The sequence below is a fragment of the Felis catus genome, chromosome D1, assembly GCF_018350175.1.
Source record: "Felis catus isolate Fca126 chromosome D1, F.catus_Fca126_mat1.0, whole genome shotgun sequence".
Taxonomy (NCBI): domain Eukaryota; kingdom Metazoa; phylum Chordata; class Mammalia; order Carnivora; family Felidae; genus Felis; species Felis catus.
The window spans coordinates 59205204-59218637 of NC_058377.1; the positions used below are offsets into that span (position 1 = coordinate 59205204).

General features: G+C 53.9%; 1 protein-coding gene across 2 annotated transcripts in view; it reads left to right on the plus strand.

Moving 5' to 3' along the window:
* The first annotated feature begins 324 nt into the window (after positions 1-324).
* Positions 325-13434, plus strand: part of PDE2A (phosphodiesterase 2A) — a 96164-nt gene continuing 83054 nt past the window's right edge. The window contains exon 1 of one of the 2 annotated variants that reach the window (XM_023239461.2): positions 325-624. In XM_023239461.2, the coding sequence (XP_023095229.1) occupies positions 554-624 (71 nt within the window). In that variant the 5' untranslated portion in view covers positions 325-553. The remainder of the gene's footprint in view (positions 625-13434) is intronic. The other variant, XM_023239462.2, reaches the window with a different exon arrangement.

Genomic DNA, 13434 nt, shown 5'->3' on the forward strand with positions numbered 1-13434 from the left:
TTTTTTCTTTTCTTCTCTTTTCTGTCTTTGTTCCTCTGTGTGTGTTTTCCCTATGCCTCTCTGATCTCTTTATATTTCCATCTTGATCTCTCTGGAGCTCTGCTCCCTTTCTTCTTTCCTTCATGTATTTCTCCTTCCTGTCTGTTTCTCTCTGTCTCTGTTTCTGTCTCTGTCTGTTCCTCTGTGTGTGAGTCTTTCTTTTCCTCTCTCCCAGCCAGAGTCTCTCTCTACCCCTCCCTCCCTCTCTCCCTCTCTGTCTGGGCCTCTCTGTTCCTCCTCCCTCCTCCCTCCCCCTTCTGCATTATCAGACCTGCTCCAACCTCCTCCCGGAGCCAGCCTAGCGGCAGAGGCAGTGGCAGCAGGAGAGGTGGGAGCAACTGGGGCAGCAGCAGCAGCGCTGGATTGGGGTATTGAGTCCAGACTGAGTTGGGGACAGGCTACTGCTCTTGGTCCTTGTGCCCACTGGGCCAGGCACCCTGCCTGGAACCCCGGGCAGGGTGGACAGGGCGAGGTGCCACCTTAGTCTGGCTGGGGAGGCAGACGATGAGGAGCGATGGGGCAGGCATGCGGCCACTCCATCCTCTGCAGGAGCCAGCAGTACCCGGCAGCGCGACCGGCTGAGCCGTGAGTACTATCCAGGGGCTGGGGTTTGGGTGAGCGGCTGCAAGGCATACCAGGGACTAGGGTCCTGGGAGTGCCGCTGAGGAGCTGGGGTTGGCGTGGAGCTGAGCCACGTGGGAGGATCGATCCTGCTCCTGGGCGCCCCGTTGCTGGACTGTAGCCTGGGGCGGGGGGGGGGGGGGGGGACGGCTCTGCACAGGGGTGGGGGTTTCAGACATCAACCTAGGGGGTGATGAGGGTGGTGTCCCATAGAAGAGGCTGGGGGAGGGGTTGGTAATGAACCTGAATTATCCTTTCAGGGGCTAGGGGTGGGGGGTGTCTCTGCAGGGAGTTCCAAGGAGGTCTGGGGGGCTGAGATAAACTGGTTCAGGACCCTAGAGAAGGATGAGATGTCTGTGACCCAGGGTTGTGTGTGTGTGTGTGTGTGTGTGTGTGTGTGTGTGAGAGAGAGAGAGAGAGAGAGAGAGAGAGAGAGAGAACAAACATGAATATGAATGAGTAAGTGGTGCTGGAACAGAATAGGGTCCCGGGCCACCGCCTTTTGTGGGACTGGGATTCATAGCCACTAGTTTCAGCAACTTTACCCCAAAACATCTGTCCCAGAGAGCCACAAGGCTGGTTGAATGAGGCCCCTGTGCACCAGCCTCATGTGCATCCACGTGCATGGGTGCATGTGCAGGTGAGTGGAATGGGGGGTTCCGTGGAGGCTCCCCTCCACCATCTGAGGGCTGCTGAGGTGGGGGGCAAGGGATGTGTGTCTTCAGGTCAGTGGAGGTGCAGTTCTATGCCTGCACGTGAAGGTGTGTGTATGTGTGTTACAGGTGTGAGGTGCAAGGGGACCTGTGGGGTGTACAAGGGCCTGTAGAGTCCTTGGTGGCTGAATGTGCGGTGGCTTGGCAGGATGTGTGAGCAAACCTGTGTGACTGTGAGAGGTCATCTGCACACGTGTGAGTGCAGGTTGCTGTGTGTGTGGGTGTAGGTGTGTGTGTGTTAGTTTGAACGTATGTGTTGGCACGCATGTTAATCTGTGTGCCGCGTCTGCAAAATAAAGTGACTCAAAACTGAGCACGTTGTTTGATTCCACGCACCTTCCTGTTTGTGTGCTTATTTGTTAGTGCGTGAATATTAGTGTTGCGCTGTGTGTGTGTGGCATAAGTGTTCGGGTGTGGGTGTGTGATCGTGTGCTGGTGCGCTTGAGTGTACATTGGTGCCTGTGTGGCTGGTGTACGTGTGTGTGTCTCTCTATGTGTGTGTTCATCTGACTGTGCGTGGGTGGCTGTTTCCTTCCCCTGCTGGTTGAGGACACAGCTGGGACACTGTGACCCACCGAGGCAGGGCGGGGGTGGCTGAATGTGCGACCACCTCTGTGAGCCCAGGACAATTCATTCTACACCCTGTGGGGAGATGCAGAAATGGAATAGGCAACAATGGCCCTGCCCTCTGGGGCCTCCTAAGCTTCCTAGACATAAAATGGCTTGAGAATAATTAAGCTTAAAGATCAGGATCTAGCTAACAGGTGGGGGTGGAGTGGGAGCAGCATAACAAAGGCCCTGGGTGGGGATCCCCCGTATCCCTGGAGCAGTGAGGAGGCTGACCGGGAGCCGGTCCCGCAGGACTTTGAACTCCAGGCCTCTTGGGCTCTATCCGGAGGGCCCTAGGGAGTCCAAGAAGGTTCTGTGTGGTGGAGGGACAGAATTCTGTGAGTTTGAGAAAGCTTCCTCAGTGGCATGGTCAAGGTTGGACTAGCAAAGAGAGACGGGACAGGGGGGCCAGGCCACTGTGGACATCAGGGAGGTCCGGGGCCAGGTGGGCCAAGGGGCAGATGACCAGGGCCTTTCTGAAGGGAGAGGTTGGAGCGCTTAGGAAACGATGGGATGGGGGATGTCGAGGTGGTTCAGCTTGGACTCAGGTGGGAGATGCAGTGGCAGGACCTCAGAGGGTCAGGATGTTGGAGGGAAAAGCTGTTGGAAAGCTCAGGCCAACAAGGTAGCAGGAGAGATCCCCTGTAGGACTTCTGACCAGGGTGAAGAGGGTTGGAGATCATGGAGCCGTGGAAACTGAGGCTATGTCTTTGTCAACCTGCTCTGGCTACGAGGCTGAGGCTGAAGCTCTTTATCAGAGGCAAACTGAGGCCTCTTTCCTCAGGGCCTGCAGGGGACCTGTTGGTTGCCTGAACTGGGTTGGCTCAGTGAGGGTTAATCGCCTTTATGCTCCCCACACCCCCCAGTTGCCCCTGCCCACCAAGCAGCTCCTGCCACTCTTTCTGCTTCCCACTCCAGCCTCCTGTCCCTGGGGACTGCTGATGGCTTGGCTGGGATCTAGCCAAATAGGGGAGGCAGAGCTCCCAGCAGTACCCGCCTTCGGTCTTAATGGCCTGGGAGTCTCACCCTGAGGCGGGCTGCTGTCGGGTCAAGCCTGTGCTCCCCAGGCTCCTGCTGCTTGGGCCTGTACAATCTACCCACTTGGCATGCTCCTGTTCCTGCATTTCTGTGTCCATCCGTTCATTGATTCACTCAACAGCGACTCTCCAATGCCTGCTTGGTGCCCACGGGGCTGGTCACTGGGGACACAGAATGGACCCAGACCCAGACCCTGCTCTCAGGGACTCCTGGTCTGATGAGGGAGGCAGGAGTGGAGACCTATAACCTTGCAGTGTGAACAGTGCTGTGCAGAGGGAAGCCCCCTGGAACTGTGGGACCCACACCAAGCTGGGGCTTCAGAGGATGAGTCACTTGAGCTGCATCTTGAAGGATGGATGGGGATTGCCCATGGGAAGAGCAGAGGGAACAGCATGGAAATCCGATGTGAGAGTGCTGTGTGATCAAGGAAAAGAAAGGGGTTGGGTTGGCAGGATGAAGAAGGGAGTGGAGAAGACGAAGAAAGGGCAGGAAGAGCCAGATTCTGTAGTCTCAAATGCCAGACTAAGGGGCTTGGGTTCTCCTCTTAGGACCGGGTTGCTGAGGAAAAGTTTTGAAAAGGAAGCCTCCCCTAGGAAGCCCTCCTTGGTTCCCCCTCCCTCTGACCCCATGATCCCCCCTGAGGTCTCCCTGATAGTACAGCATCAAGAATGTGGCCCAGGGGCACACAGTTGGCTCAGGCAGAGAGCATGTGACTCTTGATCTCAGGATCATGAGTTTGAGCCCCATGTTGGCCATGGAGCCTATTTAAAAAAAGAAAAAAGAATGTGGCCCAGAGTTGGTCTTTCCCTGTGATGCCCCCGTGTGTGAGGTCCTTTACCCAGCCAGCTAAGGAGCAACTCTAAGGCAAGAGCCACCCCCTCATGCTTCCCAGCACAGGGCTGGGCACCTAGGCTCAGTGCAGCCTCCCAGTGGGAGCGGACATGAAGAGCATCTGGGCCACCTTCTAGCAGTTGCTTTACTCCTTCCTGCAACCTGCCCACAGATCTGATCAGCCCTGCTTACATACCCCCGGGATGGGATGCTCATCCCTTCCCTCTTGGGCAGCCCTTCCCTTGGAGTGGTTTTATCTGTTCTGGGCTCCTTTACAAGGCCTGGCTACTTGGCCTTGTGCCCTTTCTCCATCCTGGGTCGCTGTCCTTCTCCCTTAGCAGGGCCAAGCTGGGGCATAATGGTTCAGGAGTAGTATGAACACATCGTGGGCAGAGAATAGAGAGAGAGAAGCAGCCCTTATTCCAACTACAGATGGTCAAACTGAGATGGGCCAGTCCCTGACCCCTCTCCAAAAGGAATGATAAGGAAGTAGGCATGGCCAAGAAAGGGGATGAGGATAGACAACGGGAAGAACTTCCTACCAGCCCAGAGAGGTGTGGAATCTCCTGACTTTGTGAGAGTGGGCATGAGGGGAAAGTCTTCTGGGACAGGAGGGAGAGCTGGAGACTGAGGCACTCACTTCTGCCCCTCCTGCAGGTGAGGGAAGTCTTCCAGGGAGAGGGGGACTGCAGGGGCTGAGAGAGACAGGGGAGGGGATTCAGGATTCATTCATTCATTTATCTGACATTTACTGGGTTGCTGCCCGACCAGACATACCAGCTCTGTGGGGAGATAGACAGAACAGTGACCACACGGAGGGACACCCATGATCTTCCCTACCTCTGCCAGTGGCAGGAAGGTATTTAAGAAGAGGGGCTCTTGGAGCTAGCCTTAGAAGGAAGAATTCCTTCATGAGGCAGAATTGACAGCCCCACAGGAAGAGCACATACCATGTGCAAAGGCCTCGAAGGGAAAGCAAGCATGGTTTTGTTTATGTAAGGACTGTAGGAATTCAGAGTGGCCTAATCATGAAGTGCAAGGGTAGGGGAAGGTCTGGGCAGAGAAGGAGAAGGAGACAAGTGAGGGAATTGAGGTTAGACTATAGGAAGCACTTTCTGTGGCCAAGGTGCCGCCAGCAGCTTTGACTTGGAGGCGTCATTGTGAATTTGCAACTTCTTGGTCTCTCCCAGTGGCCCCATCAGGGCCTGCAGAGGGGCTCCTCCTTGCTTGAGAATGGGATGTTCAGTGAACAGAGACCCTGAAAATGGGGGAGCGGCAGCAGCTGACTGTGAGCCCCTTCCAGAAAGTGGCATGCAAATGAATGCAAAGTAATATGCAAATAAGCCAGCTTAGGCTTGGCAGCTTTGTCTGGGAGGATGAGACATCACCCCCTTCCACACTGGCCTCCCACCTCCTCTGCCCCAGCCCCCCACTCCTCCCCACCCCCAGAACAGCCAGAACAGCCTTCTCTGCTGCTTCGACTGCCCTAGCTTGTGTGAACCACAAGATTGTGGCCTCTCGGTCAGGGACCATGGGCTCCCTGTCAGCACCCCCATCTTCTCGGGAAGTCGATATATTTAGTAACGGATGTTTTCAACACATTTATCTCCCATTGTTCAGCTGCCCGCTCCCTGGGAAAGGCCAGGTCCCCAGTGACATGACCCACTTTTTGAATTCCCTGAAGTCCCTTTTCACTGCCCTCCCTGAAAAACAGGAGGCAACCGGGGCTTGGTGCAGCAGAAGGGATTTAAGTCAGACATCTGGAAGGACTTCCCAACAGTGTAGTTGCTGAAAGATGTGGACCCTGAGGCTTCTGGGTTCTCACTTTTTAGATGGCTACCTGGGTTCAAAGCCAGAGGAGGCTTTGAGAATAGGACAGAGAAGGTGGTAGACAGCTGGAAGTTCAAATATCAGCACCATTACTCTAGAGCTATGTGGTCCTGGGCAAGCTACTTAGCTTCTCTGAACCCCATGTGAATAGTGAAGTGGGAACAATAATACTTTCCTGGCAGGATCACCATGAAGAATCTGGAAGTGGAGAGCTTCGTGGCAGGCATGCAGCAGGTGCTCATAAAGGTTAGCTGTTGCCATTATAAACCACCCACACTCACCTACACTTTTAGAAAGATTCAGTGGGGGCCTGGAGGGGGAGAGACCAGAGCTAAGAGCCCAGAAGCTGTCATCGTGTGGGAGACACGAGGAGGTCTGAAATGGAGCCGCGGTGGTGGGCATGGTGAGCAGTGTGGATGCTCTGTGGGAGGGGCCCTCAGAGACATGTGGCCACCTCCCTCAGCTGCCCTGACTGGTCAGGGACTAATCCCCAGGGAATACAATGGAGGAAAGGGCTCCATGAGAAAGAGGTTAAACCAGTGGCCACACCCATGGCAGTCTGCGAGTCATTCTGGGAGTTGTAGTCTGGCATGAATTTGCAGTAAGTAGACTTAGTACGGCCTCCTTGGATCTAAATCCACACTCTGCTGCTGAGGCAGGCTGGGGACAGGCCCTGGAGGGTGCTGGGGGATGCAGGGCCCAAAAGTGGAGCAGCTTCGCTCCCTCCCCAGGGACCCCTCAGCCTGCTTCATGTTGGGCAGTGCAGGTGGGGGTAGGGATAAAAGGATTAAGCCATAATTAGGACTCTTCACACATCCACACAGAAGTTTACAGCTTCCAGAACACTGTTTTCACATCTATGATCTCATTTAATCCTCACCACAAACCCAAGAGACTCCTGTTTTCTGGATCAAGAAACAGAGGATCTGAGAGGGGAAATAACTTGTCCAGAGGTATTCAGCCAGTGACTGATGGAGCCAGGCTTGGAGCACATGTCTGTCTGCCCCCAAAGTTCCTGCTCTTTCCATGGGTTATTGTGCCAGAGGGCAAAGGCCAGGCGTTGAAGGACAGGCAAGATATAGACAATTAGACATCTCAGCAGAGGACCGAGGAACAAAGACCTGACTCAAGGAACAGAAAGCAAAGGCTGAGCCCCTTGGGATATAAGGCTAAGAGGTGGAGTAGGCAAACCCCAGGCAACTAATTCCAGGCTGAGAATACCACAGCCCACCAGGATCTTCCCAGGAGTTTTGAGCAGGGGCAGGTCCTGATTAGGGCTGGACTTTGGGAAGATTGATTGATGTTGCAGTCTGGGCTGAATGGTTAGGAGTGGAGAAACAAGACAGCCTGAGGCTTCTGAAGTCCATCCGTGGTGCTCCCAGCACTTTGCTCAAACTTCTTCCCAACTTATTCCTCCTCTTCCTCTTCTTCCTCCCCCTTCTACCCTACTCCCCTCCACCCCAGCCTGGGGAGGGAGGACTGTGTACCTTAGAGCTGTGCTGTAATGCCCCCTGTCTCCAGCAGGGGGTGCTGCCACACACACAGTCAGTTGCAGCCTGGATCTTCCTTGTGTTTGAAGGGCCAGCGGGAGGAAAAGGCTGGACAAAGAGCAGAGATGAAGAGTGGAGCAAGGGTAGCCCATTTTTCTGGCCAAGGGGGAGAGGGCCCTACTGAAATGACACAGGGAGGAAGGAGGGCTGAGGAGAGACTGGACCCCACACAGCAGGGACAGACATTTTAAAGGGATTAAGCCAGGGGACGAGATACTTTCTTCTCACAGTTCTGGGACAGGCTTAGATTTGGAAATGGATCTGGAATGACATTGCAGTTGGAGTCTGGGTTTCTATTGGATTGTGATTTACTTGATGCTGAGATGAGGGGTAAGATTAGTTGGTTTATTTGTGTTTCTGTGTGTGTGTGTGTGTGTGTGTGTGTGTGTGTGTGTGTGTGTGTGCGCGCGTGCACGTGCTTGTGCCTGAATGTGAACTTCCAGTTGCGTATGTATGTTTATGGGTCTGAGATGTAAGAGTGTGTGGGTCAGTGTTTGCATAAAAGTGTGGACACATTCCTATGTGTGAATATGTGAGTGTCTATTTTTATGCCTGATTATTGGTAAATGCTTATATGTATGAGTGTGTGTGCACCTATGTGTACGGTGTTATGTACATGTGCTCTAATAAAACTGTGTGTGGGTGCGTAACTCTGTGTATGTGGCTGTCCGTGTTTGGGTGTAAAGGCATGGATGAGTGAATGTGTGTGAAGGCACTGACCCAGCAAAGCCACGCCCAAGGTCTGGACATTCAATACTTTCTCTTCTGACTCCCACCTGCCTGAAGATAGAGAGAAGATGTGTATGGACTTGGGCTGGAGGGGCTGTCATGTGTAGGGCTGGGCTTCCCTCAGGAGACGCCGGAACCCCCTACTAGTCAGTGAGGGCTCTAGAGGAGCACGGTGTCTTGTATTCAAGCTGGGGCTGGGCTAACCAGGATCCAGGGCTATCACATGGAGATGCTGGACATGGCCATACCCGTACCCCACTAAGAGTTCCAGGGACTCCCCACCCAGTCCTCTTGTATAGATGCAGCTCCTGAAGCCCAGAGAGGGGTAACGGTCGACTCAGCGTCACAGCAGGATCCAGGGTGAGATGGCAAGTCCCAGAGCACAAAGAGGGGTGGGTCTGGCCTAGACAGCCTCTCTCCAGCCTCTGGAGCAGATGGGGAGCTCAGAGTAGAGATCCAGTTCTGTGGCATGAGGCCCCTCCTGCACCTGGGCATTCTCACTCCTCCTCAGCCTTGGATGATTCCTTTGAAGTTTCTACCAGAGTGTCTGCCTGCTGTGAGGCTCCTCCCGGGAACTTGTGAAGTCTGTCATTCCGTGGAGCATGGTGATTCCATGGAGAGGGGTACAGCAGTGGAGTGGGACCTGGGGAGGGGCCTCATCTTTGCATCAGATGCTTTTCTAGGTTTCTACTATTCTAACATTTAAGGCGTTCCCTATAATCCCTCCTTGGGCTCTTAGTGCTGAAACGGTGCTGGGGTTGCCGGGGAGTCCTGGAAGCCCGGCTTGGCTCAGAGAGGGGGGGCGGGGCAGTTCCACAGGGAAGGGGCTTCCTGCCCATAGTGCAGGGGCACTGGGCAGCCTGGTTAGGGAGACTGTGGAAGAGACTCCTGTCCCAGCAGAGAAGCTGGCTGCGAACTCTCTGAAGTCCTTTCAAAGTGTAGCTGCCATGGAGGTGCCAGAGAAGGTGCCCACTCAGTATGGGGAAGTCTGAGCCCCACAGTGCTTTTCCCAGTGGCCTGGGCAGTGAGAAGATGCAAACAGGAGATCCCCTTTCCAGGGAAACTGGAGAGACGTCATCTTCCTAGAGGTTTGGGATTGGAGGCGGGGGGCTGGATTTGAAGACACCGGTGGAGCCAGGGGTGTGATGGGTAGGAGATGGTGGCTTTGCTGGCAACACTGGCAGGGAGGGGGCAGACAGGCAGCTAGCTTCCTTTTTAAAAAAAAAAAATTCATGTTTATTTATTTTTGAGAGGGAGAGTGAGTGAGCAGGGGCAGGGGAGGGGCAGAGAGAGAGGGAGAGACACAGAACTTGAAGTGGGTTCCAGGCTCTGTGCTGTCAGCACAGAGCCCGACACGGGACTTGAACTCGTGAACTGTAAGATCGTGACCTGAGCTGAAGTCGGACGCTTAACCGACTGAGCCACCCAGGCGCCCCCAGCTAGTTTCTGTTGAGCCGAGTTGTGGGGGGCTCTAAGGTTGGAGGCCCATTGTGAGAGGTTCAGAGCTGGGTTCCGGGTGGTGTGGGGGCAGAGGCTTTCTGGTGCTGTGGACTGGGCAGGGATTGGGGAGAAGAGAAGAGAAGCACACAGCCGGGCACTGCATCCTTCCCATGCCAGAGAATTCAGAGTCGTCTTAAAACTCCAAGTAGGGTGTAGTCTGCAGGCTAGATGGAGAGGACTGACAATTACAGAGTACCCTTTATATTTTTCAAATTACCTTGTTTAATCACCTCAACAATCCTTTAAGGAGCTCTCACTATTTTGTAGAGGGGAAACAGACGACACACTTACGTGGTTTAATTGAAGGCAGTTTGATGAAGCAAGCATCTTGGAGACGGGGTAGGATGAAGGGATGCAACAGGGCATGGTGAGGTCCTTTGGACCAGCATCCACGAGGCCTGCGGGGCAGAGAGAGTGCTGCAGATCTGAGAGCCAGGGCCATGAATAAAGGGCTGCTCTGCAGAGGAGGAGGCTGTCAAAGGAGACGAGTGGAGGTCTGGAGGGACAAGGGACAAATGGTTGATGGGAACCTGAAGCTCAGAGAGGGTGCCAACTGCTCCCTACCTCCTTCTGCCCTGCTCCCTACCTGAGCTGCACTGGGGCTCTGAAGAATGTCATTCTCAGGATTCCTTGTGCCCTGGGCCCCCACTGAGCCATCATCTGCTCATTGACCCCACCCCTCCTCAAGGATGCCCTCACGTGCCCCGCCTCGTGCTTGTCACCCTGGCCATGGAGATGGACGGGACAGTCCTTGCCCTCCCCTTTGCTAGAAGCAGGCAGTGAACCTTATGGGGTGAGTGCAGGGAAGGAGGAAAGCCCATGCTGGGGCCGCTGCTTGGAGACTTCTCTGAGGAGGTGATGATGGGTCTTGGCCCTGAAAAATGAATGTGAGTTTTCCAGGTGAGGGAGGAGAGGAAGGTGATTCTAGGCAAACAGCCAGCACAAGCAAAGGTGTGACGAACGACAGCAGGAAGTCAGGGTGGCGGGGCCAGGGCTGCTGGGCTGGAGGAAGGTCCTGTGGTGGAGGCCCAGCTCACGTAGGGAAGCCAGGGAGGGCGTAAGCAGGGTCACAGTTAGCTTTGGGTTTAGGAAGCCCCAAGTGAAGGGTGCATTAGAGGGGCCAGCGAGGAGGCTGGTGTGGAGACCCAGGTGAGAGGCAAGATGGCCGCGATGCAGGTGTCTGAGGACAAGTGAGCTGTGTAGGCAGGTCAGAGGAGGAGTGACAGTCCCCAACCCCTGGCTCACCCATCTGAGCTATGGCCCTAGTTCTGCAGTGTCCGCCCACTAATGCAGGGATGGGTGACAACTCTAGACTCTCTTCCAGGAACACCCTTCCCTGCTTCATCCTGCCTGTGGCTTCCGCACCCCAGAGCACCCGTCCGTGGCAGCCACTAGCCACGCTGCAGACCATAGCCTCCAAGAGCAAAGCCATGTCCCTGCCGCCTCATCTCTTGATAACATGTATGACTTGCCTGCTGCGAAGCCTGATAAAATCCTCCCTTTTAAGACCATCATCATGGTGTGCCTGGGTGGCTCAGTCGTTAAGCATCTGACTTCGGCTCAGGTCATGGTCTCACGGTTCATGAGTTTGAGTCCCACGTCGGGTGAGCTTGAGCCGCACTTTGGATTAAAAAAAACACAAGCCCACTTTGGGTGAGCCCCGCTTCTCTCTCTCTCCCTCTCTCCCTGCCCCTTTTGGGATTCTCTCTCTGCCCCTCACTCACTTGTGCCTCCTCTCTCTCTCTCTCTCTCTCTCTCTCTCTCTCTCTCTCTCTCTCTCTCAAAAAAAAAAAGAAAAAAAAGCTTCATCCTGGAGTTTGATCTCAATCCCTCTTGCTGTCCAGAGCCTGGGCCTTGGACTCCCTGGGAAATGAGTCAATGAGATGGCTCCCTCCTGGTGCTGGGGGCAGTTATGGGCTTTGGCCAAGCCAACTCATCCGTGTGCCTGAGTGCCAGTGGGGACCCACTTCAGCCTCCGCTGGGCCTCAGGTCCTTGACTTGTTATCAGCGTTAATTGGCATCTCCAGTGTGGCCTTCCACCCCACTAAGCGCTTGACGGTCATGAGGTGCTTTTGTGTGCGACTGGATTCCCCCTCTTGCACCCTCCTGCCCTAGGCTTCTGGTTCTAACTGCCTGAGCCAAGCCACCAAGCGTCCCAGCCACAAACATACAGCTCCAGGTGTGGAGAAACAAACAAACAAGAGAAAAGCTCAGCAGACACAGGAGCCCGCACACAGAGAAGCAGACCACAGTACAAAGACGTGGAGAGACCCACAATGAACAGAGACATCAATATATACTGAGGAATGGAGACAGGACAAATCTTTTTTTTTTCTTTTAATGTTTTTTTATTCTGAGAGAGACAGAGAGATCATGCGTGAGCGGGTGTAGAGGCAGAGAGAGAGGAGAGAGAAGGGGCACCTGGGCGGCTCAGTCGGTTGAGCGTCCGACTCCAGCTCAGACCATGATCTTGCGGCTTGTGGGTTCAAGCCCTGCATCGGGCTCTGTGCTGACAGCTCGGAGCCTGGAGCCTGCTTCGGATTCTGTGTCTCCCTCTCTCTCTGCCCCTTCCTCACTCATGTTCTGTTTCTCTCTGTCTCAAAAATAAATAAACATAAAAAATTAAAAAAAAAAAACCTGACCTTCCAACCCGGGTATACACACGAGCAACACAGATGTGGATTTAGCACACAGAAACACACACTTGGCATAAATACAGACCGCCTATCAGGAAGCCAGACCAAGCTACCTTAGGTTCCCCACTTGTGCAGCCTCTCTGCCCTCTGGGCATATGCTGTTCCTTTGTCTAGAATACTCTTCCTGGATGCTCCCTCACTTCACTGGGTTAATTCCTATCATTCTTTAGTTCTTGGCCTCCCTTCCATACTCCCCAACCTTGGAGCTGTCCCCCGCTACATGGCATCCCTGTTTTCCAACCAGTCTTTGACAAGCTTGGGGATGAAACTTTTGCCTGTGCCTGGTGAGGTGGTGATTGGGGTTGTGACTGGGCCATCGGGAGCCAAACAAAGACAAATTTGGGGGGCACTGAGTCAGGAATAACAATGAGGAGTCCTGGCTGCTCAGGGTGTGAGCAGGCATTTAACCCACAGGCTGGCATAGCCAGATGTCCTCTGCCTCATTTTTTTTTTCTTTTGTGTTTCTTCTAGGCTTGCTGCCCAACCCAGTTCCCTCCTTTCCCAAAGCCAGTCCTGCCTCTTGCCACCTCTCTGCACTCACACATGCTCACTCGCCCTCTTTGCTTGGGTGTACCCTGCCTCTACTTCTAAGCCTGGGGAGAACCTCATGACCCAAGGCCTGGGGTCGGAGGCACATCCTCCATACATGGTCTCCTAACCCATGCCATTTAGCTTGATAAAGGGAGGTGTAGAGGGGAGTGGTTATGAGCACAAGCCTTGGGAACTGTCTCCTCATTCAAGTATCAGCTCCTCCACTTCTTGGCAGCAGGACGTGTGTGAGTTCTGCCACCTTTGTTCCCTCATCTGTAAAAGGGGCACGCTAATAGAACCCACCTCATTAGGGCTGCTGCAAGGATTAAATGAGACAATTGTGTGATGTACGTGGCATGCAGTTTGGCTCCCCTTTGGGCTGCGTGAGAACTGAGGGAGAGCTAATGAGATCAAGGATGTGCAAGTGCACCCGGGAGGTGCCTAGTGAGTCCTTGCTAATTGGAACTGAGTGAAACAAACATCCCTGTGAGTACCTACTATGTGCCCTCCATGACTGCTTCTTTGCACTCTCCCCCCTCAGTTTCTGTGTGACTGCTGAGCCTGAACTGCTGTTTTGCTATGGGGGGGGGGCTCAGCAGGTGGGGGCGCGACTTCTTTTTTTAAATTTAATTTTTTACGTCCATTTTATTAAAGTATAATTTACATACAATAAAATCGCCAATTTAAAGGGTATGATTCGATGAGTTTTAGTAAATGTATACAGTCATATAACTACCATTTCAATCA